This window comes from Vipera ursinii (genome assembly GCF_947247035.1).
Source record: "Vipera ursinii genome assembly, chromosome: 2".
Taxonomy (NCBI): domain Eukaryota; kingdom Metazoa; phylum Chordata; class Lepidosauria; order Squamata; family Viperidae; genus Vipera; species Vipera ursinii.
The window spans coordinates 262,314,293-262,341,640 of NC_139513.1; the positions used below are offsets into that span (position 1 = coordinate 262,314,293).

The 27,348-nt window shown below is 38.0% G+C and overlaps 1 protein-coding gene across 2 annotated transcripts; it reads left to right on the forward strand.

Moving 5' to 3' along the window:
* Positions 1-2,709: 2,709 nt before the first annotated feature.
* Positions 2,710-25,203, forward strand: HMGCR (3-hydroxy-3-methylglutaryl-CoA reductase). Of its 2 annotated transcripts, none has more exons than XM_083357280.1 (20): positions 2,710-2,834; positions 5,329-5,521; positions 5,914-6,025; positions 7,031-7,118; positions 7,892-7,976; positions 10,148-10,253; positions 11,462-11,568; positions 13,548-13,664; positions 13,945-14,096; positions 15,792-16,036; positions 16,161-16,330; positions 16,737-16,931; positions 17,523-17,681; positions 17,987-18,144; positions 18,247-18,352; positions 20,356-20,526; positions 21,670-21,810; positions 21,898-22,056; positions 23,034-23,188; positions 23,300-25,203. In XM_083357280.1, exons 2-20 carry the CDS (start codon positions 5,357-5,359, stop codon positions 23,352-23,354), a joined length of 2,646 nt encoding a protein of 881 aa, XP_083213406.1. In that variant the 5' UTR covers positions 2,710-2,834; positions 5,329-5,356; the 3' UTR covers positions 23,355-25,203. The 2 variants fall into 2 exon arrangements, with proteins under 2 accessions (XP_083213406.1, XP_083213407.1); XM_083357281.1 differs by lacking the exon at positions 2,710-2,834 and adding an exon at positions 3,047-3,125.
* The last annotated feature ends 2,145 nt before the right edge of the window (positions 25,204-27,348 follow it).

Below are 27,348 nucleotides of genomic sequence, written 5' to 3' on the forward strand. Positions count from 1 at the left end.
GGCACAGGCTGATAGAATTTTGTCATAGCAAACACTCTTTTCCAACAACCCAAGAGACGGCTCTACACATGGACATCACCAGACGGTCAACACAGAAATCAGACTGACTATATGCTCTGCAGCCAAAGATGGAGGAGCTCTATACAGTCAGTAAAAACAAGACCAGGAGCTGACTGTGGCTCAGACCATGAGCTTCTCATTGCAAAGTTTAAGCTTAAACTGAAAAAAGTAGGAAAAAGCACTAAGCCACTCAGGTATGAATTAAATCATATCCCTGTTGAATATACAGTAGAGGTGACAAATAGATTTAAGGAATTAGATCTGATAGACAAGAGTGCCTGAAGAACTATGGACAGAGGTTCGCAACATTGTACAACAGGTAGCAACCAAAACCATCCCAAAGAAAAAGAAATGCAAGAAAGCAAAATGGCTGTCTGAGGAAGCTTTGCAAATAGCTGAGAAAAGGAGGGAAGCGAAAGGCAAGGGAGAAAAAGAAAGTTATACCCAACTGAATGCAGAATTCCAGAGAATAGCTAGAAGAGATAAGAATGCCTTCTTAAATGAACAGTGCAAAGAAATAGAAGAAAACAATAGAATAGGGAGGACCAGAGATCTTTTCAAGAAAATTGAAGAGATGAAGGGAACGTTTCATGCAAAAATGGGGATTATAAAGGACCAAAATGGCAGGGACCTAACACAGGCAGAAAAAAATTAAGAAGAGGTGGCAAAATTACACAAAAGAACTATACAAGAACGAGCTTAACGTCCCTGATAACCACAATGAGGTGTTCACTGACCTCGAGCCAGACATCCTAGAATGTGAAGTGAAGTGGGCCTTAGAAAAGCTGAGCAACAACAAAGCTAGTGGAGGTGACAGTATTCCAGCTGAGCTATTCAAAATCTTAAGACGATGCAGTAAAAGTGCTACACTCAATTTGCCAGCAAATTTGGAAAACCCAACAGTGGCCACAAGATTGGAAAAGATCAGTTTACATTCCAATTCCAGAGAAAGGCAGTGCCAAAGAATGTTCAAACTATCGCACCATTGCTCTCATTTTTCACGCTAGTAAAGTTATGCTTAAAATCTTACAAGCTAGACTCCAGCAGTATGTGGATCAAGAACTACCAGAAGTACAGGCAGGATTTCGAAGAGGCAGAGGAACTAGAGATCAAATTGCCAACATACGCTGGATCATGGAGAAAGCTAGAGAGTTCCAGAAAAACATCTACTTCTGCTTCATTGACTATGCTAAAGCCTTTGATTGTGTGGATCATAACAAACTGTGGCAAGTTCTTAAAGAGATGGGAGTACCAGACCATCTTATTTGTCTCTTGAGAAACCTATATGCGAGCCAAGAAGCAACAGTGAGAACTGGACACGGAACCACTGATTGGTTCAAAATTGGGAAAGGAGTCCGGCAAGGCTGTATACTGTCGCCCTGCCTATTTAACTTATATGCAGAGCACATCATGAGAAAGGCAGGGCTAGATGAATCAAAAGTTGGAATTAAGATTGCTGGAAGAAATATCAACAACCTAAGATATGCAGATGATACCACTCTAATGGCAGAAAGTGAAGAAGAACTAAAGAGCTTCTTGTTGCGGGTGAAGAAGGAGAGTGCAAAAGTTGGGTTGAAACTTAACATTAAGAAGAGACATCACCCTGTCAGCAAAAGTGCTTATAGTCAAGCCTATGGTCTTCCCAGTTGCAATGTATGGCAGTGAAAGCTGGACCATAAAAAAGGCTGAGCGCCAAAGAATTGAAGCCTTTGAACTATGGTGCTGGAGAAGACTCATGCAAGTCCCTTGGACTGCAAGGCGATCAAACCGGTCAGTCCTAGAGGAGATCAACCCTGACTGCTCTTTAGAAGGCCAGATCCTGAAGCTAAAACTCAAATACTTTGGCCACCTAATGAGAAGGAAGGACTCACTGGAGAAGAGCCTAATGCTGGGAAAGATTGAGGGCAATGGAAGAAGGGGACGACAGAGAATGAGGTGGCTGGATAGAGTCACTGAAGCAGTAGGCGTGAGCCTAAATGGACTCCAGAAGATGGTACAGGACAGGAAGGCCTGGAGGAACGTTGTTCGTAGGGTCGCAATGGGTTGGACATGACTTCGCTGCTAACAACAACGTAATTGTTTTGCAGCATGTATCAGTCAGACATATGGACATAAAACCAGAGAGAAGAATATAGTAAGCCACAGAACAGAGTTGTTCCTGAGTGACAGGAAAGATTCCAATGTTGCAGTGTGGTAAAGCTGGTCATAAAGAACAGGAGAAAAAGCAGGGCCAAGTAGACAGACTATCATGGCAATAATAATGCCAATCAATGCTAGCTCGGTTTGATATATATTATTATATTGTAGGGAAGATAGAAAAGCGATTTTGCGCTACAAATCGAAATTCGGAATCCTCGGAGCATTCTTCTCTCCCGCTGACCAGCGGAAAGCCAATTGGCTCGCTGAAGCAACATGCAAATAAGCCAATGGACCGTGGGCCACTGAGGAGGCTCGAGGAGATTTTGGCTGTGATTCATTGGTCGCTGTTCCCGTGGCGAGATGGCGCGTGCCACCCTCCTGATCTGTCGAGCGCTATGCCGCTTCCTTGACCGGTTGCTACAGTGACAGAAAGGGTGACGTATCCCTGGCTGGGCGCGGCGAACGCTTCCTATTGGCTGCACGATCGGCCGATGGCTTCAGCTCTGTGGAGAGCCGGGCGTCCTTGCGTAGCGGGGAGGGCGGCCGCTTCAGTCTGCGGCAAATAAGCGAGGAGGAAAGGAGGCTAGCGCCTTGCCGGCTTCAACTCACCATCCCAGCCGTTTTCTAAGAGAGAGGTACTGGTTGTTTGGTTGGCTCAAAAGTGTTATTTTGGGCCTGGTTATCTTGTAGCGCGTTGGTTTATGGGCGAGGTCACCGTAATTTTGGGGATGAGGAGAGCCATTCCAATCAGGCGCGCTCCGGCCAGTCTTGCGCGACCGGAGGGGACTTTCTAGGCTGGGTCGGTCAAGGAGCCCCCCCCCCCTCTCTCTCTCTCTTCCTGCCTCAGAGGAAAAGCGCTCAGGAGCGCGGAGTCAACTGCCTTCCCCTTCTTCGTTGAGCGAAGTGGGGGCGTCCCTGGAACTATGGTAGGCTGGGGAGGAACGGATGGAGATCCCTCGGGTGGTCGGGCCGTTCGTTCATCGCTCACGGCTCTGGGCGCCTGGACCTCGTCCCCGGCCCTGCCTTGGGTGTCACGATGAGTTCTGGGGTGGTCGGAACGGTGTGTCCCAGGTGGACACCCCGCCCCGTGCGGTTCTCCCACGGACCTCCGCCTTGGAGAGATGCAGGTCGTGGCCTCCTCGAGACTGTTCCATCCACGACGGCCTGTTCCGGCTTCTTAAGAGTGCTTTTCTTAAGCACGGTTTTTTGGACATCAAGAAGCAGTATTTGTCCTAGGTTTATATTCTCGGCCTCAGACGAAACTGATTGATCAAGTCAAAATAGGAATAGAGAAAAAAGCATAGCGGAAATGCCAATTAGATCAATAGTACTGGGCGATTGGTAAAAAAATGGTCATTGGATGGCAGGTTAAAAGGCGTGTGGTCGTTTTAAAGCACCAACGTGGTTACTATGTAGCAAAGATGCTTTATGGATGCGGCTGATAGTACAGTAATGCTAATAAAGTAGCCTTGCTGAAGAAGTCTATCAGACGTTCGCTTTTTGTAAACGTCTTGTGGTTTTTACCTCCAGTTTTTTGACATGTAAAATACCTTGTTCTGGCTGTGAAGGTTGTTAGATTTTTATTTTATTTTTCTGAACTGCATTGCAGCAAGTGGCCCACAGACCCTGAAAAATAAGGCCTGGTTATTGTTTGAATGGGCACCAGGGAATGCCAGAGCTGTAGGCTAGACTGAGAAATTAATTTTTTTTTTGAAAGAAAACAGTGGTAAATTACTTCTATATTTTTCCCCAAAAAAAGGCAAGGTTTGTATCTGTGTAGTTAATAGATGTTTAGCTCAGCTTGAGAATATTTTAACCATTTTCACATTAAATTACATCCTAGTGTAATTATATAATTTAATAAAGCAATAAATGCAATATAATCCTAACTCAGAACAGGTTAGTTTTAGTTCATGTCCAAAGTTTATTTGAGACTAAACTCTCACCTCTATTTTTACCAAACTTCTTACTGTATTTGTTGGCTAATCGTTCTAACATTTACACTGAATCCCTCCAATAAATATACATTAAAAAAGACACTTTTCTAGGTTTACAGCCTTTTTCACTCTGTCCCCAAACTATATTTTCCTTGTTATTGGCAGAAATATTGTAGGTAGGAAGTAGGTAAGCTACACTCTTCACTGCAGTACATTGGAATGATACTAATCTCATTTGTAGCATCTGATTTTTTTGTGGGGGTGAAGATGCTGTAAATTTTGCAGCATATGAAAGGCCCTAGAATAATCAACTGAGACTTTCTGGCTCATGCATTTTTTCATCTGATTACAATAGTATGATTAAGGTCCCTGGTGCCACAGATTCACAGTACATGCAATGGTTATATTTTCTTCCACTAGGAATAAGAATCTTTTAGTCTGATTCTGTTAGTACTTGAATGTTGTTGGGCTGTGCATTGTAGTCTGTTTATTAGATTGGTGTGCTGCACATTTCATCTTGGGGCAACTTACAAACGTATGCAGTATATCAAACATTGATGATGGCGTCCTGTGGGTTTCAGTATTTTTATTATATGTACATATTGTGGACTCATTCTTAGTGTTATGGATAAAGTATATTTGCTATGCTGCCTCATATAGTTCTGTGAGAAAACTATCCTGGTCCCTGGCAGGCCATATTTGGCAGTCTTTGCATGAATGATGATCTCCCAGATGTCACGCAGACATAAAGCAAATTAACAAATGAGAGGACATTTGAATAATTGGAACTTTAACTTGACAAGATCTGGGGTAGTACTGTAAAGTGTCTGTGTGATGTTGCAGATGGAGTGAGATGTGTGATACCAAATTCAAGCAGGCATGACATGGTAGTATTCCCTTTAAAGGAAACTCCCTGGTTCTAAGTTTAAAAGTCGTGTATGATTCAAGTTCAATTCAATATGATTCAAGTTCCACTTACCGATGATTCAGATGTACTACCAGTCAATTGTAGGGGGCAGGTGGATTCCATTCAATTTAACTGAAAGATAGGCTGTAATCATTTTTGTTCATAGCAAATATACTTTTAATATTGATTAGTTATCAGCCAAACTTGTGTGGAGCATAAATTTATATTGTTACCTAAATATATAATTGATATAACTAATAAGAAAGATTTTTTATTTGGATTTAGTCCTAGATTTGTGCAAATACTTTTGAAAATGCTGTCAGGACTCTTCCGAATGCATGGCCTTTTTGTGGCCTCTCACCCATGGGAAGTTATTGTGGGAACTGTAACTCTTACCATCTGTATGATGTCTATGAAGATGTTCACTGGTAACGATAAGATCTGTGGTTGGAATTATGAATGCCCTAAATTTGAAGAGGTAAAGACTTTAAAGTTACTTTAAAAATTACTTTGTTATTTTACTATACTATCCTTGAAGCAAAACAGATTTGAGTGAAATTTAAAATTGGGAAATCTCAGACTATAGACAAGATTGGGAAGTCAATGAAATACCCCATATAGTGTCCATATGACTAACTGAAGTCAAGCTCGAATGAAGAGAATATTTACTTTAATATTAGCAATTGACTAAAAAAATGTCACTAATTTTTGGAAATGTGTGTCTACGAAAAGGTTACTCTTTTAATAACATTATTATGAGGATGTTTATATTTCTGAAATGTTATATATGTGAAACATTGAGAAAGTATTTAACAGATTTCAAAAATGTAGTGTTTTTCATTTTGAAAATAAAATGTTTTCCTTTCACAGGATGTTTTGAGCAGTGATATCATAATATTGACAATCACACGATGTATAGCAATCCTTTATATATACTTCCAGTTTCAAAATTTGAAGCAACTTGGCTCAAAATATATTTTGGGTAAGATACTTTTATTTTTAAGATGGTAATCAGAGCAAAACAAGCATGTGTATGAATCAGGTTTGACTATACCACAGGTCTGCAATCCGCAGCTCCGGAGCCGCATGCGGCTCTTTCAGCCATCTCCTGCGGCTCCCAGTCCTCTGCCATGTGCAGTTCAAAAAAAAAAGTGGGACTAAAAAAGTTCAATCAATTCAAATATGCAGGGTAGGTGCATATCTCGCCTTGCCTCCACTCTTCAGTCAAACCCTGTTCTGCACATGCGTGCATGTACGCGCATGCGCACACATTTTTTTGCGGCTCCCAGTTTTTCCTTTTGTGAGGGAACCGGTTCTGAGTGGCTCTTTCACTGTTTCAGGTTGCTGACCCCTGGACTATACCCTAATCAAATTGGCTATAACATATACAAAGGAGTTTTAAATTTGTGTCCTAAAAATACTCCAAAACAAAAAATTGGTGTTGCTGGAATTCATTGCATATTTTATACGTTTGTGAATTGAGATATATTGTTTTGCATAGATGCTCATTCTGATTCCATCTTGCAATTATGAAAATCTTTGATAAACCTGTTGTTGATATATTTTACATAGGCTGTTTAAGGTGAAAGAACTATTGGTCTTGTGAAGAAGCAAAAACTAAGCTTTTGAATTCTGCCATGTAGACAAATTCTAATTTGTCCATTGCTCAGAACTGTAGAATGAATTGAAAATGATCCATCAGAAGATGATTGTCCTCACTGAATTATACTGATATAATTATACAGATTTCAAGGGCTGGTAACACTCTTTGATAAATTGAAGAAAAATATTACAGTAACAAAATGCTCTGCATATTAAAATATTTCAGGATAACTGTATAACAGTATATCTAAAGCAAACAGTGTAACAGGATCATGGTACTATTTTATCTGGATAAACTTGCTTCAGAGTAAAGATTTAGATTAATGTATGTAGAGAAGTACTGTTCTGTATAGCGCTTATTACATAGATTATATATATTTTACAGGTATTGCTGGGCTGTTCACAATCTTCTCAAGCTTTGTCTTCAGTACAGTGGTGATTCATTTCCTTGATAAAGAATTGACAGGGTTGAAGTACGTATTAAGTATATGTATGAAAATTTGCTTCAGTTTAATAAGAAAAAAAACTTCCTGACAGTGAGGACAATCAACCAGTGGAACAGCTTACCCCCAGAAATCGTGGGCACTCCATCTATACAATCACCTGCCCGAGATGATGTAGGTTCTCCTGCTTGAGCAGGGAGCTGGACTAGAAGACCCCCAGGGTCCCTTCCAGCTCTATTCTATTCTAAGAGCAGTCTAATTTTGAAACTTGGCGTCAGAATAATTTCATTTCATATCCTAAAAGGATAATTGCATGTGTAAAGCTACACCTAATTGACTCATGCACTGCTTCTAATATGACTCCCCCTATTTACACAATAACATAATTTGAAAGAGATGAGGCACAAAATTGTGTATTTCTTCACTTTTAAATGGTCAAAAGTTAAATCCACAAAATCCTATTGAAAGCTATGCACAAATTCAAATTCAACGACTACTGAAAGCAATTTTTCTAAATAGTTAGGAAGGTTCCCCCTGGTGGCCCCTGTGTTTGATTTTTGTTGTTATTGTTTATAATTTATGCTATTTATTTATGCTATTTGGCCTTGTGACTTCAGTTTCCCATTACTGCCCTAAGTATAGCAGAGAAATGTTGAACAAATGCCTTCAGTTAAAAATCTCTGAACGTTAGTTTTGCAATAAATTATTTAGCCATCTTATTGAAATATTTATCAAGATGTATGTCCAGTTTTTACATGCTTATGTAACATGTTAATTAACAATATGCTTTTTATACCTTTCAGTGAAGCGCTGCCATTCTTCTTGCTTCTGATTGACCTCTCCAGAGCTAGTGCATTAGCTAAATTTGCACTCAGTTCCAACTCACAGGTCAGCCAAATTCTCAGCTTCATTGAGAAAAATATTTACAATATCTTATAATGTAATACATAGAATCCTTTACCAATTAAAGTAAAAATAAAATTCCTATATAATTGCCTAGATTAATTTGAGTATATTTTGTTTAAGAGATTGTTTAATGTTTAAGAGATTTATGATTATGCAAAAGAAGCTTACTTGAGATGCTACCTTGATGTTTAGATAAATACAAACGAGTAGATTCATCTCAGTATGGCTGCTAAATAGAGATGTATACAATAGTAATCAAAGAAAATGCCAGTTTTGCTTGTGAATTGAATTTCTTTTGCAATTTTAGCATGATAAATAGATCAACATAATAATATTGCATGGGACGCCGATCAGAAGGTCGGCAGTTTGGCGGGTCAAATCCTGAGTGCCGCGTAACAGAGTGAGCGCCTGTTACTCGTCCCAGCTTCTGCCAACCTAGCAGTTCGAAAGCACGTAAAAATGCAAGTAGAAGAATAGGGACCACTACGGTGGGAAGGTAACAGCGTTCCGTGCGCCTTTGGCGTCAAGTCATGCCGGCCACATGACCACGGAGACGTCCTCAGACAAGCTCTGGCTCTTCGGCTTTAAAACGGAGATGAGCACCGGCCCCTACAGTCGGAAACGACTAGCACACATGTGCGGGGGAACCTTTACCTTTACCTAATAATATTGCAGATTGTAGAATGATGGTGAGAGGGGGGCACAAAAGAAAAGAAACAATGCAAAAATTCCCTCAGTTTTTCATAAACTGGTTTTGAGTTGCCCACTGCTTTATAGCTCAGACTAATATAGGTAGTCCTTAACTTATAACTGTTTGTGTAGTGACCGTAGAAAGTTACAATGATATTGAAAAAAGTGACAGTTTTTGACACAACTATTGCAGCATCCCCATGGTCACATGATCAAAATTTGGACACTTGGCAAATGATTTATATTTATGACAGTTGCAGTGTCCCAGAGTCATATGATCACCTTTTGTAAACTTCTGACAAGCAAAGTCAATGGGGAAGCCAGATTCACTTAACAACAGTGTTACTAATTTAACAACTGCAGTGATTCACTTAACAAATGTGGCAAGAAAGGTCATAAAAATGGGCAAAACTCATTTAACAAATGTCTTGCTTAGCAACAGAACATTGAGCAATATTGTGATCGTAAGTCGAGGACTACCTATAGTCATAATGCTATAAATGCTAAAATAGAAATTTGGATATAGCCAAAGTGAATAACAAACATTAATTTTATATTTGAAAGATCAAATTAATAAAATATATTTAAAAGCCTCAAAAGTAATCATATCTTGTCATGTCATTAGGTAATCATGTCATGCCATATCGTTTCATATCATTAGGTAATCAGGTGTGATAATATATTCAAATGATCATGGGAAGATTGAAAAAAGTTGAACAAATTATTTGAAACAATATCATTGTAAAAGATAATGAAAGAAATCAGCGTCTGGAGTACACTTGAAAAAATGATAACATTTAAAATGACAAGTATTAATGACTGTTTTGATATTTTATTCTTTGAAAAAGTTCTTACTGGGCTGTTGAAATAATTACAGTGGGTGAGGACACCGTTTTACATATTATGAAATCAATAATGGAGATTTTAATCTGCAAGGTAAAATAGGATAAATAGTCATAAAAATCATAATTGCTCTGTATTTATGGAATGTCCACCTAAGCAATGTCTTTCAGTATCAAAGAATAAAATTTATAGTCTTTGAAATTTTAAAATATGTTTTAATGCACCCAGTTTTATTTTGTAAATGTGTTTGTCCATATTATTTACATTTTTATAACCTTTCTACTTTATGCCAAATGTGAACAGTAAGAGTATCTCTTCTATAAGCAAGTGTTGGATATAGTAGTATTTGTTATCTAATTTAGTAACATATTTTAAATTTGAAAAGAATACTTGTGTAAGGTCTCATTGTTTTAATATCTACAAGACTATCTTTACTATTGAAAGCATATAATTGCATTATATATAAAAGTACCCAGGATAATGGAAAGCATACTTATATAATGCATTGAACAAAACCATTATTTTGCATAACGTGTTCAATATCGTCAGTTGGAGGTGAATAAACATCGTTTTTCCAGTTTTGTGTTAGCTGAGTTACACTTTTAATGTATTATATGTAGGATGAAGTAAGAGAGAATATTTCGCGTGGAATGGCAATCCTGGGCCCTACATTTACACTTGATGCCCTTGTTGAGTGTCTTGTTATTGGTGTTGGCACAATGTCTGGTAAGCTGGGAATTTTTAGGAATGCAGAATTTTAATTTTTAAGGTTAAAAATATTTGCACAGTAAATCTGTATTCAGTTGTATTTTTCCCCACTGGAGACGTTATGTTCAGTAAATCAGGCCATAGTTTGGGTAGGGCTTGTTCCTCTGGGTTCTATAAGATCTTTTTTTTTCCCTTCAGAAAGGTTTTTAAAATTCTATTCCTGTCTTATGTAGAGAATGAAGAAGTTAACTGTTTGTGCTCTTGCCATATCAATGACATACAGTTCTTTTTTACGACCACAGTGGACCCTCAAATTTCCATTCCTAAGGTAGACAGTTGTTAAGGGAGTTTTGCCCCATTTTACGACTTTTCTGTCCACAATTGTTACGTGAATCAGTGTAGTTGTTAAATTAGTAACACTGTTAAGTGAATCCAGTTTCCCCGTTGATTTTGCTTGTCAGAACATCACAATATGTGATCATATGACCCTGGGACACTGTTAACTGTCACAAATATATGCCAGTTGTGGACTGTCTGAATTTTAATCACATGACCACAGGGATGCTGCCATGGTTGTGTGAAAAATGGTCATCACTTTTTTATTGCCGTTGTAACTGAACAGTTACTAAATGAAAGCCAAGGACTACCGTATCTGTATTTTGCCCTTGCTAAACAAATTCCTGGCTTTCTGTAATATACACAATCACAAGGAAAACAATTAAATTTTTAAGGAGAACCATTTAACATAGCTTGCTTGAGTTCGCTGTTTACTGAAGTATGCACGGTAATATTGAAGGAATCAGAATTTAATTAGCAGATGTTAGAAGTATTCATTCAACATAGAAAATCTTTCTTGTACAACACATTAATTTTAAAATATTTTGAAAGCATTGTTTAAATGTTAACTGTACCTACATAATAAGGCTCGTGTTAATTTTTCATGGAATACAGATTTTATGAAAAATGAAAAAGAGCTAAATTCTCCTCTGCTTACTTTTGCCTATTTTTATGAGGCAAGTCATCATTTGCAAGTTTGAGTTTATGAGTTCTAGCATCTTTTCTTGGATTCTGAGTTCTTTATCTGACTTCTCTATCTTTATCTTGCTGTGAATTACATGTAAACGTTCTGAGGTTCCCCAATTTTGTTCATATTGAAGCAGACTCCAGATGATGTTTTTCATGGTAACATGAATCTGATTTTAATTATTTGATGATCTCTTTAACAGGAGTAAGACAGCTTGAAATCATGTGTTGTTTTGGCTGTATGTCTGTTCTTGCCAACTATTTTGTCTTCATGACCTTCTTTCCAGCCTGTGTGTCACTGGTGTTAGAGGTAAGAGAGCAGTAGCAGTATAATAATCTTTTGAACATATATAAATTACTGGGGTTCATGACAAATGAAAAATTGCAGTTTAGAATGGATTGATAATACAAACCTAGTGAGATACTGTAATACACATTTAATATGAGGTTAGGAAAACCCGGTTGCCCTCTGGGTGAGATTCAAGGTCCTGGTGATGACCTATAAAGCCCTAAATGGCTTGGGTCCGGGATATCTGAGGGAACACCTGCTGCCAGCATCAAGTTCCCTTCGTCCAGTGCGCTCCCATAGGGAGGGTCTTCTCAGAGTGCCACTGGTAAAAGATTGCCAGCGGATAACACATAGGGGGAGGGCCTTCTCAGTGGGTGCGCCTGCCCTCTGGAACCAGCTGCCCGTGGAGCTTAGGACTGCCCCCGACCTCCGCTCATTTCGCTGGGACCTGAAGACCTGGCTCTTCGAGCTCTCTGGCCCAGGCTGAGAATTTTAATTTAATTTTAATTGGGGTTTTTATTTTTTCAGGGATCGATGTAATTCTTTTTAAATTGCTTTTAACTTTTGTATCTCTTGTTTTAATTACTCTGTAAACCGCCCTGAGTCCTTCGGGAAAGGGCGGTATATAAATCGAATTAAATAAATAAATAAATAAAACCCATTATTCATGAAAACATGGCTCTTATAAATGAAAACAAGGCCTCTCTTATTTCCAGAATAGAAGGAGAAATTTATCAAAAAGGGTTCTCATGTGGACCTATTAATTAGTAATATAGAGACAAAATGAGAGAAAGGGGAAAAAATAAGGACATCTCTGAAAATAATTCTATAATATGTATAATATTATAGAATTGTATAATATGTAATTCCATTAGATGCATGAATCTTCCTTTTGAATTATGCATATAGTTTACTTTTCTATAATCACAAAGAAGTCATATTCTGCAAAAGCATTCCTGTCGAAATTCTATGAAATCAGAAACTTCACCTATGTTTAAGAGAATAGGTAGATAAATGTGAAGCTTTGCATAATGATAACTTTAATTTAGTATTTAAGAATAAAAAGGGGGAATGAGTATAACCATGTTGCGCTCTGTTTCTTTTACTGTTGATCATTTTAGAAATGTTTTGGTTCCAAGATACTTTTAAGAGGCAGAATCTTCTAGAAAGATTTTCTGAGCAATTTAAGTCAGTAAAAGCTGTACATAGAAGTATTTTCACTTGTGCAGTTCAATATCTAGTCAGTTTTGTGATTCTGAAAAATTTCATATTGGGATGTTTCCCGTGGTGTCTATTAGGGTTAGGCTAATTATATACAAATGCAGTGAACTCAAAATATTTTGCATAACTCCTGCCATATTATCAGTATATATTGATGGTTAAATATTAAATAATATCTACGGGCATTTTTAAATTTAGCTGGCTTTATTATTATAATTTAATATTGCAGTTGTTAGATTTACTTATATTTAACATAGTTTATATTGAGAAAATTATATGCTTCAGGACAAAATTAAAACCAACAATATATAAATTCTGCTTGGGCTTTCTCCATTTTATAGTTGATTTTTTTTAAAAACTATATATTCAATGTTCAGAATGCAAACTATTGATAGTTAAAGTTCCCTTATTTTGCAGTTAGTTCCTTCAGAGAAACAATTTAAAAAAAACATGGCACAGAAAAGGAGGGTGAAGGAAAAGCTCAACAACCAGTTTTTCGTGTTTCAAAATTCTTAAACTGAGTATGGGTTGCTCATAATTCTGACATTCTTATCCTGGTGATCTAGTTCTGCTCACAGGTTGTAGTGCTGCTATGAATAATTAAATTATTAATCTTATACAGTGGTGCCTATGATTCATAAAACAGTTGTGCAAAATATTAATATATAAATTGACATTCAATATGTTATTCAGCTATTGAAATGGTGGTATGAAACCTTATTCTTATGGATGACATAAATAAAAAATGTACCGAATAACTTTTTTCTGTTCTTCCTCAGCTTTCACGGGAGAGTCGTGAAGGACATCCAATATGGCAGCTTAGTCACTTTGCACGTGTTCTGGAAGAAGAAGAAAACAAACCAAATCCTGTAACACAGAGGGTCAAAATGATTATGGTTAGTGTTTGTTTTCTTAGATCCTGTAATTGTGAAATAAACTGAATATTTTAAATCCTTTAAAGAAGTTGAATTTTGACAATATATGCAAAGGTAAAAACAAAAGAGTATGTAGGTTACCTTTTAATAAGTAAAGCTTTTATAGGAATGATAATATATCCAATAAAAGTATTGTGCCATTATTTTAATGATATGTTTAATGCTTAAGTACTGATCACTGATTGAGTCATATTCCTAGTTGAACTGATCGGTTTAACCAGTTTAAATTTTTAAATTTAAGTCTCTAGGTTTGGTTCTTGTTCATGCTCACAGTCGCTGGATAGCAGAACCCTCTGCTCAAAACAGCACAACGGAAATAGCTATGGGCCTGGATGAAAATACTCCAAAGCGAATAGAGCCTAATGTTTCTTTGTGGCAATTTTATCTCTCTAGGTATGTTTCATCATAACATTTTTATCATTGTGGCATCTGCTTCACCGTGGTTAAGATTTATTGTGGAAGGACTGACAGAATGTGTTCTGTGAGAAGTTTTAAGAATATTTGACCTGTTACCAGTATCTTAAATGTGATGATAATAATAGGGCATTAATCTTTCCCGGGCCAGTATATATAATTATCCTCAGATCTAATTGGCCAAATGACTGACATCAGGGTTGAAAGATCACTGATCTGCAAAGTTCTTACTTCAGCCTGTGGAGTTATGCAATCTCCTACTCAGTGCTTTTTTGTAAAAGAAAAAGGTGCCGGAACTCACACATGTCATACAACCCGTCTTGCCTATCCTACAAGGTTCCATCCGAAAAAGGTGCCAGAACTCCGTTCTGAGCGTTCTATGACAAAAAAAGCCCTGCTCCTACTCCAGCCCACAGAAGAGTTCCTTTGTTCATGGAAAATTAGCATTTTTCTATGGATAAGAGAAGCCTTTCAGGAGAAAAACTGCAGGGAAAACTTCCTTTAAGAGTCTCAAGAACCAATAAATATGCATCAGGAATGTGTAATACTTTTGGATTTATATTTGTTCTACTTATGTATATGCTGACTAGATGGCTTTAGTCATTCACTGTAGCAATAGCATGGTAATATTCCACACAGTCTTATAACTTTTCCAGAATAATAACACTGGGAAATACAATTCCTTCCCATATTAATAATACTGGCTGAGTGAGAAGATCTTTAATATTAACTCCATTATTTTGTTGGTAACATAACAAATAATTATTGAAGTATAAAACTGAGCCTTCCTTCTGGTGGTGGTTTCTGTAATTTAGGTATTAACTGGTCTTGCATGTTCTCTTAATTTACCAGAATTGCAATAGTCCACTAATATGTCTACAATGAGGAGAAAGAGTATATGCTTAGAATAGCTAATATTTAATTAATCCAAACTGAGTAATTTTGAGAATGTAATCAATAAAGGTAGAAATCTGGGTTAAAAATGATTAGTTATATTGCAGGGAATCCTCCCTGACCAGGCTTATAATTGGGACCAGCAACTCCATTGCTAAGGGAAACAGTCACTAAGTGAAACGTCATGTAACAGTGATTAGGACATTGCTTCCCATTAAGGGAATTGCCATGGGTTGTTAAGTGAGACATCATGTGATAGTGACTTGCAATTTTATTGCTCGATTCTCTATTGACTGCTGATTGGAAGCCAGTTACAGAGCATCTGAATGTCAGTCACGTGATTGTGGGGACACTACAATGGTTGTAAATGCCAGGTCTGGTCGTAAATTTACTTTTTTAGCACCATTGTAACTTTGAGTGGTTGCTAAACAGGACAATTGTTAAGTGATAACCCCTTGTAGTTTCACTTATGTACATGACACTTTGCAAGAAAACATTCCACTCACAGCATCTTTCTATACATTGTTATGAAGAACACTATATAGACATTTTCATGAAGTTACTTTACTAAGAGGTGAATTTGACAGAGGTTTTACTTTAAAAGAGGGAAGGTGTCTTAAGGCATTTCCAGGCATAAAAATGATCAAATTACAATGATTGTCCTTCGATCATTTCTGTAGGAATTCCACCAATTAACATGTATTAGAAAATCATGGCAGGGTAGAGAGGAGGAAAGAGAATAGACAAACATTTAAAGATGTTTTCTTTCATCCTTTTTAGAATGGCCAGTATGGACATTGAACAAACAATTACACTTGGCTTAGCTCTTCTACTTGCTGTCAAATACATCTTTTTTGAACAAACAGAGATGGAATCCACACTTTCATTGAAGAATCCAATAATATCTCCAATAATGATTCAGAAAAAAGTTCCTGAAAATTGCTGCAGAAAACAGTCTATTCCTTTAAAAAACACTCCCAGTTTAAGAAAAATGGGTGATACTCAAGTTGCCAAAGATGGAAAAGGTAATCTTTTGTTGATATGTATGTTTGTTTTTTTGTTTTGTTTTTTTAAAAAAAGTTCATATTGAAGCCTGAAACATAAAACCTTTGATAAATTCCTCAGATTTCAATGTTGACTTTTATGCAGATGAGACTATAAAGCCTCTCCAATCAGAATCGCCTGCCAAGGCTGTATTTGTGGTTGGTGATAGTTCTACTGAAACATCCTTCATCAATAACAGAAAAGAATCTGCAATAGAATTGCCTAAAGAGATGCGGTCAGTTGAAGAATGTCTTTGTATACTTCAGAATGCCAAGGTAAAAAAGAAAAGAAAAGCAAATGAAGACATAAAGTAGTTTATTAATATTTTGGTACAAAAAACAGGCTTTTAGATGATGATTTACTTGTTATTTTGGCAATATATTGTATTGGGAACTTCTTTCTTTTGTATCGTATATTGTTTTACAGTAAATCTTAAACTAGATTGACATGTAACATTCTATCCAGTCAAAAGAAATGTACATTTTACAAGATGCACACGTGTGATAAAATATTTTATTAATGATATTCAATCATTTTGACATAGCTTTCAATCAGCACACCCTCTCTTTCATAGTTTTTCAATATACTGCACCCTGTATTTGTTCTATCATGTGAGTTGCTTCAGGCAAAGAGGAAGAATTGTAAAAGTTATATCGCAATCAAATATTTTTATTTCCTCAGATGGGTGCTAAATTCCTCTCTGATTCAGAAGTTATTAGTTTAATTAATGCAAAGCATATTCCTGCTTATAAACTGGAAGCTTTGATGGAAACTCAGGAACGTGGTGTATCCATTCGTAGGCAAATGTTATCTCAGAAGCTTCCCGAGCCTTCATCATTACAGTATCTTCCTTATAAGGATTATAATTATTCTTTGGTGAGTAGAATGATAGGCAAATATATCTTATATAAATTGAAACATACATAATGATATTCAGTATTTTAAACTTTTTCATCTGGAGTTTCACCTAGTTTGATTGCAAGTGGTACATGGGGGTTTGCAGTCAAACAGAAAGCTAGATAGTTAATACTGAACATTCTACAGTATGTTTTGTCAGCGATGATAATGCCATTTCAAATTTATTGTTGCTTCAGTAGTCCTTGCAAACATAAATGAATGCTTCTCTTTGGAGTGTTTCTTTCAAGATAATGGTAATGTATTTCACATCTTGGTCTCAATTTCTAACTAGGCCATGCTATAAGATTTAAGAAAATTTGACACAGAAACATTAAAGAAGATTTTGCTGAATTTTATTGTATTTATCTAAATCTTAGAGACAGTTGCACAGTGCCTGTAACGTTTGACATATAAAAGTTGTCTAAATATATGCAGGTATAAAATGGTACATTTACTTAATTCTTCTACATGCACTAGGTATTCTAAATCCCAAATACCTATACCTGTCATATATTTAATATTTCCTAATATAGCAAACTAAATTTTAATATTTAGTTGACTTTTTTAAAGGTGATGGGTGCTTGCTGTGAAAATGTGATTGGATACATGCCAATTCCTGTGGGTGTGGCTGGCCCACTTCTTTTGGACAAGAAAGAATTTCAGGTACCAATGGCAACAACTGAAGGATGCCTGGTGGCAAGCACAAACAGGGGATGCAGAGCAATATGTGTAAGTAAAGATGATGTAAGCAGGGCTAATAAGGTTTTGTTTAGTGCAGTTACAGTGGGTGGAATCCAGTTTTCCTTGTCCATGGGCATCTTCATGCACAATGTGTTCCAGGGGTTTGGGAGAACTTAAAAGTGAAGAGTTGGGTGGCTATGGAGAAATGAAAAGGAGAGGAAGTCTTTTGTTCTGTGAGATGAAGTCTAGTAGCACAATACTGAATATAACCATGTGCAATTCTTAAAAGTGTTTTTGTTCTTGATCATATGCATCTGCTAGTGACTCATCCTGTTATCATTTTTATATGTCAGCTTGCTGGAGGTGCTAGTAGCCGTATTCTAGCAGATGGAATGACACGAGGACCTATAGTAAGACTACCCACAGCGTGCCAGTCTGCAGAAGTGAAGGCTTGGCTTGAAACACCAGAAGGATTTAAGATAGTAAAAGATGCATTTGATAGCACTAGCAGGTTAGCATTTTATATAATCTAGAAGAGGGGGGTAATGCATTTTATATAAAAACCTGAAAAAAGAATGTGAGACAATATGTTAATCAAATATCTTCTCTATAGATTTGCTCGTTTGCAACGGCTTCACATTGGTTTGGCTGGCCGCAACCTTTATATTCGCTTCCAGTCTAAAACAGGTGATGCAATGGGTATGAACATGATTTCAAAAGTAAGTTCTAGATTTTAATGAATGCATTTAAGTAAATTTTGCTTTGAGAATACTTTAATTGTAATACTGTAATTTTAGCCAATTTGATGTAGTGGTTAAGGTACTGGCCTAGAAACCAGGAGACTGTGAGTTCTAGTTCTGCCTTAGGCATGAAAGCTGTCTGGGTGATTTGTCCTATCACTCTCAGCCCAACCTACCTCCTTGGGTTGTTGTGGGGAAAACAGTAGGGGGAAGGTGTGTTGGATATGTTTGGCAGTTTTGAGTTATTTGTAAAAATGATAAAGGCAGGATAAAAATCAAACAAACAAATAAATCATTATACAAATTACCTGACAAAAAAAAATAAGTATTTAGAATTCTCTTTCCCTTTCTCCTGTGTATTACGCCAGCAAGAAAATATTACAATGAAATCTCAATGTAACAGATTCCTATATAGTAGGGGTGTCAAACTCAATTTCATTGAGGGCTGCATCAGCATTGCGGTTGCCCTCAAGGGAACGGGTGGGCGTGGCCTACTGGGTGGGCGTGGCTAGAGTGCATATGGCCTACTGGGTGGGTGTGGCCAGCTCTACATCGTTCGCATCAAGGGCGCCTATGGGGGCCTGGGCAGGAGTGGGACAGATCTGAGGGTCTCTGGCAGAAGGAGGGTCTCTGGGCCAGGGCCAAGGCAGTGGGGGCCGTTCCCTCACTGTTTCCAGGATGGCTTCACGGGCCGCATGAAACCACTTCGCAGGCCGGATCTGGCCCCCGGGCCTTGTGTTTAACATGTCTGCTATATAGCATATTCTGGATATAGAGACAACATTTTTATTGGGTATCCTGCCAAAATAATAGACAAATCGATTACATCCAAAGGAGTCCAGATGGAGCATTTAAAATAATGTGAGATATATTTTATTCCGTGGTGTTTTCATAAAACTTTAATTTAAAAAATTATTATTAAAAACTATTCTTACAGCATCCGTTTCCTGTGAAGTGGGTTGCCTATATTGCACAAGTTTGATTTTGTGCTACCTTATCAGATTCAGTGACTGGATTCATATATTGGTGGAACTTGTTATTTGGGAAACATTGCAACACAAATGTAACTTTGGGAATATTAGACGGGGCGGGGGGGTGTTGTGTCTAGGCCAATTCTGTACTTGTTCACATGTACAAAATGTTGAACTGTGCCAAAAATCATTGAAACACAAAATTGATTGCTAAAAATGACATATACAGATATATGTCAACCATGGATATATGAATGCAAATAATGAATCTTCACTAATAAAATCTACCTGCACAGGTAGTCTTGTTTATCGATGGTAATTGGGAACAGGAACTCTGAAGCGGTCATAAGGCACAATGTTGTGTGATGATGCCAACTTATAGCAGCAATTCCAACAGTCCCAACTGTCATTTTTAGGCAAATCCTGCATGGTTGCAAAGACCTGTGATTACCATTTGCAACCTCCTGCCTATTTCTCCACTTGCTTTATTTATTAGAAGCTGGTAATGAACGTCACAAATGGCGATCATATGACATGAGATCTTGTGATACTGTAATTGCAAGCTGGTTGCAAGCCCCTTTAGCTGACAATTTTCTTTCTGGACTCAGTTCATGATGGGACTGGACTATTTCCTATAATGTTTTGCTTTTTATCCAAAGAGTAGGTAGCCTTCCACGTAAAACTCACTCTAATCAATCCCTTGCTGCCAGTAGTAAACACCATGGATTCTACCCATAACCAGACAAATCTTAATTAAGAGCCTTGGTCGTCAACAGCCACTAATGGGAGTGGCTACCACACAACTCCACTTCTAATCCTTCACTAACAGGAGTAAAAATGTTACTTTCTTGTCTGATGCTACATAATGCCAAGTTACATGAAGTATTTTAAATTACAGTTCCCACAGCTTATACTTAATTAAGTTCCTTAATGAAGAAGTCAGCCAGCATTAAACTGATAGTCTAATGTTTTTGTTTCTCTGTGTCTTGTTCTCTAAATCCTTCCAAACAGGGTGCTGAGAAAGCACTTACAAGGCTGCAAGAAGAATTTCCTGACCTCCACATTGTAGCTATTAGTGGTAACTATTGTACAGATAAAAAACCAGCTGCCATAAATTGGATAGAAGGGAGAGGGAAATCTGTGGTCTGTGAAGCAGTTATTCCACAAAAGGTTGTTAAAGAAGTGAGTATATGCTATGTGAGTCGCATTGTTTTAGTGAAACATGAAAATTGTTGTATTGAATTACTTTCAGTTCATCCTTGACTTATCTATGTCCTTCCCAGTTCCAAACTCATTTATTTATACATAGATTCGTGCATTGTTTGTCTGCTGCCCTTCTGAAAATTTTGTGCAACTAACAATGAATTCTGCTTAAAATAAAAAGCACCCCTTTCAAAAACAAAAAGCCTATCCGTAGTATAAATAAATTTGTTAACCTCAAAATGATAAAAGAACATATACAAAATTAGGTCTCTCCCAAATTCCAACCTTCTTTCAGAACATACTGTCCTTCTGCAGTAGATGGAATAACCAGATCTTAAGTGCTCTTTTGAAATCCAGAAAGGAAGGATTAGACCAGACCTTGTTGCAAAAGGAATTCCAAAGTATGAGAGCAGCAACTGCCTATTTCTGCAATCTTGGGTAGATAGAACCTGGAAAGAGTTGATACTGTTTGAAATTACTAAACAGGCAGATTAATACAAGAGAAAATGGTCCCTAACATAACCTGGTTTGGAGCCACTTAAAGCCTTAAAGATGACAACTAGCACCTTGAATTGCCACTGGAAACTGTCTGCTGTGCTCCCCAAATTAAACCACTTCTGAATGGGAGAGTGCATCTCCACTCAGAATCAAAGATAGTGTGTCTCTATATTAATTTGGTCTACAAACTCAGACTCATTTTCCGTTGGGGGGGGGGTATTTGTTCTGACTATCCAGACGTTGAAAGCACTTCTACTATATTACCTATTGGTCCAGATCTGAGGTGAACATCAGCATATTAATGACACCAGACTTTGTATGGATGACTGACTTACCCTCATGGTTTCATGTAGATGTCATTAGAAAATGGGACACCACAAAGTAGACATTTCTAGGAAAACCTCTCCTCCCACCAACACAAACTGAAACAATCATCTCAGGAAGAAGGAGAACCGCTATAAAATTTTGCCTCCCACTCCAGTTCTATAGAGGTGGTCAAAAGTAATACAATGGTTGATGTTGTCTGGATTCCTGAGTGTACCTACTAACAATTGCATTTGAAAATATTTTCTTTCTGAACATAGACTTCCTTCTTGACCAGAGTCTTGGTGAATTTTTTTCTAGATATTGAAGTCAACCACAGAAGCTATGATTGAAGTTAATGTCAACAAGAACTTGGTTGGCTCTGCCATGGCTGGCAGCATAGGTGGCTTTAATGCTCATGCAGCTAACATTGTCACTGCCATGTACATAGCATGTGGACAGGTATATCCCTTTACTTAACTGTGTGATAAATTATGCATTTAAAAACCTTTAAATGCTAATATAAACTCATTTTTGTATTGACTTCAGGATGCAGCCCAGAATATCACCAGCTCAAACTGTATTACATTAATGGAATCTGTTGGGCCTACCAACGAAGATCTTTACATCAGTTGCACAATGCCGTCAATAGAAATTGGTACTGTGGGTGGAGGAACCAACCTGTTACCCCAGCAAGCTTGCTTGCAGGTATGAAAACATAAATCTGAAATTTATGTAGTTTGAACTACCACTTTCTATTTTGGGAAGGGAATCATTTTTGGCTGATCTTTCATTTTTGTGGAAATCAGCTGTGTTCAGTGATTGATAGGACCAAAAATCAAAATAAGAATTCTCTGACCGTGAGCATAATTTGAGCCCAAAAAGTACTTCAGTGTTATTCCTTCTACTTTTACTCTACCAATCACTGAACCACATGTAAGTACAGATAGTCCTCTATTAAATTGTGACTCTTGAAAGTTATAAGGATGCTGAATGAGTGGTGGTTTCTAATAGCTCAAGCTGTTTCAGCAGCCCTTCAATCGTGATTGCAATCTGGGTGCTTGGCAACTGGCTTGCACTTAAAATGTTTGCAGCATCCTGTGGTCATGTGATTCTCATTTGCAAGCTTCCCTTCTGGCTTCCTGCAAGTAAAATCAACAGGGAAGCTAGCAGGGAAGCTCACAAGCCAATCAGGTAAGTCTCCCCCATCCTCTCCCCCTCTCTGACCACTCACACACACCCTCTACCCTTTCCCCAACCTGGCAACAGATATCCCGAGCCCTTCCACACTTGTGTCATACATGCCCCACCACTTAGGTACCCTCTCTCACCTGCAGCTGCTTTCCTGTCTTCCAGCCTGCTTAAGAGCCACGTGGGAGTAGCAACTGCCTGCCAACATCCTCACAGACTTTGGTTGTTGGAAGCTGGCGGGAAGTTGCAAGGAGGTGCTTGCTTAACAATCCACGATCCTTACTTAAATATGGCACCCGGGACTGTAGGGATTACCATTGCTAAGTGATGTGGTCACATGTCATCACACTTTATGGCCTCATTGTTTAGCGATAGAAATAATTGCTGTCATAAGTTGAGGACTACCTGTACAGCTTGCTACTGTGTAAAGTGCCAGGGACTTCGAATTGAACATATTCCAGCTTGTTTATTGTTTGTATTCCTTTTTAATACAGATGCTGGGTGTGCAAGGAGCAAGTGCAGATAACCCTGGAGAAAACGCCCGTCAGCTTGCTAAAATTGTATGTGCTACAGTAATGGCGGGAGAACTCTCTCTAATGGCTGCCTTAGCTGAAGGGCACTTGGTTAAAAGCCACATGATCCACAATAGGTAAGAAGGAAGGAGCCACAATCTCAGGGTCGTATCCTATTGCCCATCATCCAACAAAATATAATGTAAAATTTTTGCAATTCTGAATTGGTGTACCTTTTGTTTTGAAAGGTCAAAAATAAATTTGCAAGACCTTCAAGGAACAGGTACCAAGAAAGCTGTTTGAAAACAGACGGAAGCTTGAAGCAACTGTGGCACATTGAAAAATGAAAAGAAATGACAGATCTGTGAACTTCCAAAGGAAGATAAATATTCAAACAGTGAATTGTTGGAAAAAATCCTAGGAGAATCATTGAGTGTATAGTTTGCATCCAGTTTCCTGATTCCTTTTTTCCTTTGTCTGCCATAAATGGATGCTTATCTATGAAAAATATGGGTTTTATTTTTTTACATGGGCTCTAGTTTGTTCTGACTCATGCATTTTACAAAATGGGCTCCAAATAGTCTACGCAAGCTTTCTAAGAGTGTCAGACTGTTATTTTTTTGGAGTTACAATATTCTCATTGGCATACTAAGAGGAGAAATACAAGTTGCATAACTTTTTGTTGTTTTTTCAGACCAATCTACGGTTGCTTTGCAATGTTCATCATGGTTTTGAGCCTAAGTTGGTATGTTATGCATATAAATCCCTCAGAGTAAAACAAATTACTGTTCCTCCAGGGCAGGAAAATAGCCAAGATCATCCCTCCACAGAGTCAGAAAACAAATGAGAGACTAAGAATGGCTTTTGGCAGTTACCCACATCTGATCTAAGTATGATTTGGGCACTGAGCTAAATCAATTGAGCCACATTTACATTTAGGACCCCCTTTTGGAGTGCTTCAGTTTATGTTACTCAATATCACAATTTTGAAAACGGAAAATAGGCTGTAAAGCAGATGTACCTAGTAGAGGCCATATTTCCAGATTTAAAACCATCAAGTTAAAAATCTCAGGTGTTTTGGTCAGATGGATGGTCTTGCATCAGCTGTGAAGCCTGGCCGCCTGGGCATAGCCTGTAGAGGTGGTAGTTGGTCAACAGCACCGATGTTCCTTGATCATTATCATTTTTGATCAATTTTAATGGCTCTTTTAAGTGAGAGAATATATCCCAGTGATATCCCACTTGGTAACCTTTAATTAGGATAGTTTAATGGAAATGGTTTTTAGCAAGCAAGTAAAACACGTTTACACTAGTTCTCAATCACCATTTGTGGTTTGACTTCCTTGCAGAAATAGGTGTGTTGTTAAATGAAAGTTAATCACTGATATCCATACTGATTTTTTATTTAAATATTTCCGTTCCTGATGAATCTTTAATTTATTTTGGGGCAAGTTCCAGATTTTATGTTTACTTGTCAAGAACTACTAACTCTCTGGTTTATGGAAATGATGGAAGACAAGTTGTAATGCAGAAAAGATACCTGTGAATCAGTGCTATGAAGGAGAACCAGCCAGAGGAGGAAGAGCAAGAGGATGCATTCCTCAGCTACTGCTGGATGCAATGAAGACTCGCTCTTCCACACTAGCTAGAACAACTGAAGGGTTTGATTCTAAAACTTCTCATTTTGTGCAAACTCAGTATAAACTACTCCTTTCGGAGTTTACTAGCTAAAATCTTAATTTGTATTAGGATGACAATTCTAATGCAACTCAACACCTATTACTTGCTTGATATGTGCTGTGGCTACTTGTAAATAGCATTATGAATGTCCATCTCCCTACAGTATTGTTCAGGTAACTTTTTTTTTCTTATTTATGCAAAGTTTGAACTTACTGTTTTATTACTGGACTAGCAATAAATGGTTTATTCAGTGTCAATTTTGGTGAATGTAACTGATACTTTGTCCTTCAAAAAGAAAACATTTTGTACTATTATAAAATTGTGTACATTTGATACACATCTTTTTCAGTTTCAGTAAAACAGTGCAAAAGCAGCTTTGATTTGACTTGTTTTTTAATGTATAGTGATCATACACCGCAGTTTTCCCAGATTTTAAATCACAAACCAACTATAGTGTAGTATAATTAATGATATGAACCAAACACCATTAAGGTTTGAATCAGTATTGTTCAAAGTTGGAAAACCAGAATAAGTATGATGTGTGTCCAGCAGTATCTGTGTACTTGAATTGCTTTCCTATTCATGTTGTTCTATTCTCCATTTTCTGTTAAGAAGGTATTTAATCCAATTTTTAAGACTGCTGCTGCAGCATTGTATATTTAGGTAGAGAAGAAGATTAACAGATATTCCACTGGAGCCAAAAGATGCATATACCTCTTGGCCCGAGTCACCCCAGTTCCATGGAATAGACTGAGAAACATGATAGATCTGAATTACGTGGAGGCAATGTATGTACTTATCAGGACCTCTGCAATAGGAGAGTTAGCAAGTGAAAAAAGCAAGCTGCATATTTTCAAGCCTAACACCAAGTTACATGCCAGTTTAGTCTAGTGGTTAAGGCATCCGGCTAGAAATAGGGAAATTGTAGTTCTAGGACAGGGGTGTCAAACTGCCGGCTCGTGGGCCAGATGCGTCACAAGGAAACTGCACCCCCCCCCATTGCTGGCAATGGGGGAAAAGTTACGATACATCGGGCGACATCATGTGACACATGTCTGTTCTAGGAACACCAGCAGGATAACTGGCCTAAGTCACTATCTCATCTGAATTCATCTTCAAGGATAGTGTTGTGGGGAAAATGGGAAGAAGGAGGGTTGTGTTTGTTCACCCCTTTTGAGTTATTTATAAAAAAAATAAAGGCAGGTTATAACTAAATGCTACAAAAATATTAGTAGATAGATCGTTTCCTTATTTCCTCTGTATCAGGGATGGCGAACCTTTTAGAGACCAAGTGCCCCAGAACTGCCCTCCTGCTCCACCTCCCGCCCCGCCTGCTCGGCCCCTGCCCACCCGCATCACCTCCATGGCCCACCGCAGCAGATTGCCCAGGCAGCCCTGCAGTGCCATGGCAGCCACGCCTGCACACCGCAGCATCATCTGCACTCTGGGGCACGAGGACAGTCTTGTCCCTGCTGCCCAGCTGCCATGTCCTTGACTGCACTGATCTGTGTGGGCCGTGCCCAGGGGCGACTCCAGGAGGGCTGCTGGTGAGAGGGCCGTGGGGATAGGCGGGGCTGGGGCGACAGCACGCGTGCCCACAGATAGGGCTCCAGTGCCACCTCTGGCATGCATGCCATGGGTTCACCACGACTGCTCTATATGGTCATTTTACAATTTCTCAGTTTCTCAGCTAGCTATTCTTCAAAGGCTGTTCCCAAAACATCAGTTATCTACCTATTAGATTTCTTTTATTATTTCCATCAAGAAAGTTAATTAACCAAGATCTTTATGTGAGTTTCCTTCTGACATTCCTCCTATACTATTAGATGAAATCATTTACACCTTAAACCTTACTTTCACATGCGAAAATGGGAGGTGAAGGGAATACAAAGATTGGTGGTAACCCAGTTACAATTGTTTTCTGGAGCTCCACACTTCCAAAAATTTTGCTTGGATAAGGAACTATTGCATAAATGTATTAATATATTAATAGATACGTTAATAGAAGAAAAGGTAATAGTTTGCTAAACTGCGTATGATCCATAAAACATAGGAATTGTAGCATTGGGCATATTTCAGAATGCTGCTGGCCAGTATCGTATACCAAATATTAGCTGTGTGAAGCTACTGATGTAAAACTTGAATGAATACTCCAACACATTTTATAGTTTATTTTATCTATATTATAATAAATTATTTTAAACTCTTCAAATATACGTTACATTTGTGGCTGCATTTTATGTTCAAAGGAAGAAATAACTAGCTAGTAACCTCAATAACTGGATTATATGTATAGTTACTTTTAAGGGATACTTGTGATGGCTGAATAAAAAGTAACATCACCTTTCTAACTAGTCAGAAAATCTTTAAATATGTTCATTTGAATTTACCTTTCCCCATAATTACCATAGTAATTACCATAGTAGGGACGCGGTGGGTTAGGACGCTGAGCTTGTCTATCAGAAGGTTGGCAGTTTGGCGGGTTGAATCCCGAGTGCGTAACAAAGTGAGCGCCTGTTACTCGTCCCAGCTTCTGCCAACCTAGCAGTTCGAAAGCATGTAAAAATGCAAGTAGAAAAATAGGGACCACTACGGTGGGAAGGTAACAGCGTTCCGT

Coding starts and splice junctions, on each gene's coding strand:
- HMGCR (XM_083357280.1), top strand. CDS start 5,357: ATGCTGTCAGGACTCTTCCGAATGCATGGCCTTTTTGTGGCCTCTCAC. Junction 6,026..7,030: donor TGGCTCAAAATATATTTTGG/GTAAGATACTTT, acceptor TATATTTTACAG/GTATTGCTGGGCTGTTCACA. Junction 16,331..16,736: donor GTATACTTCAGAATGCCAAG/GTAAAAAAGAAA, acceptor TTATTTCCTCAG/ATGGGTGCTAAATTCCTCTC.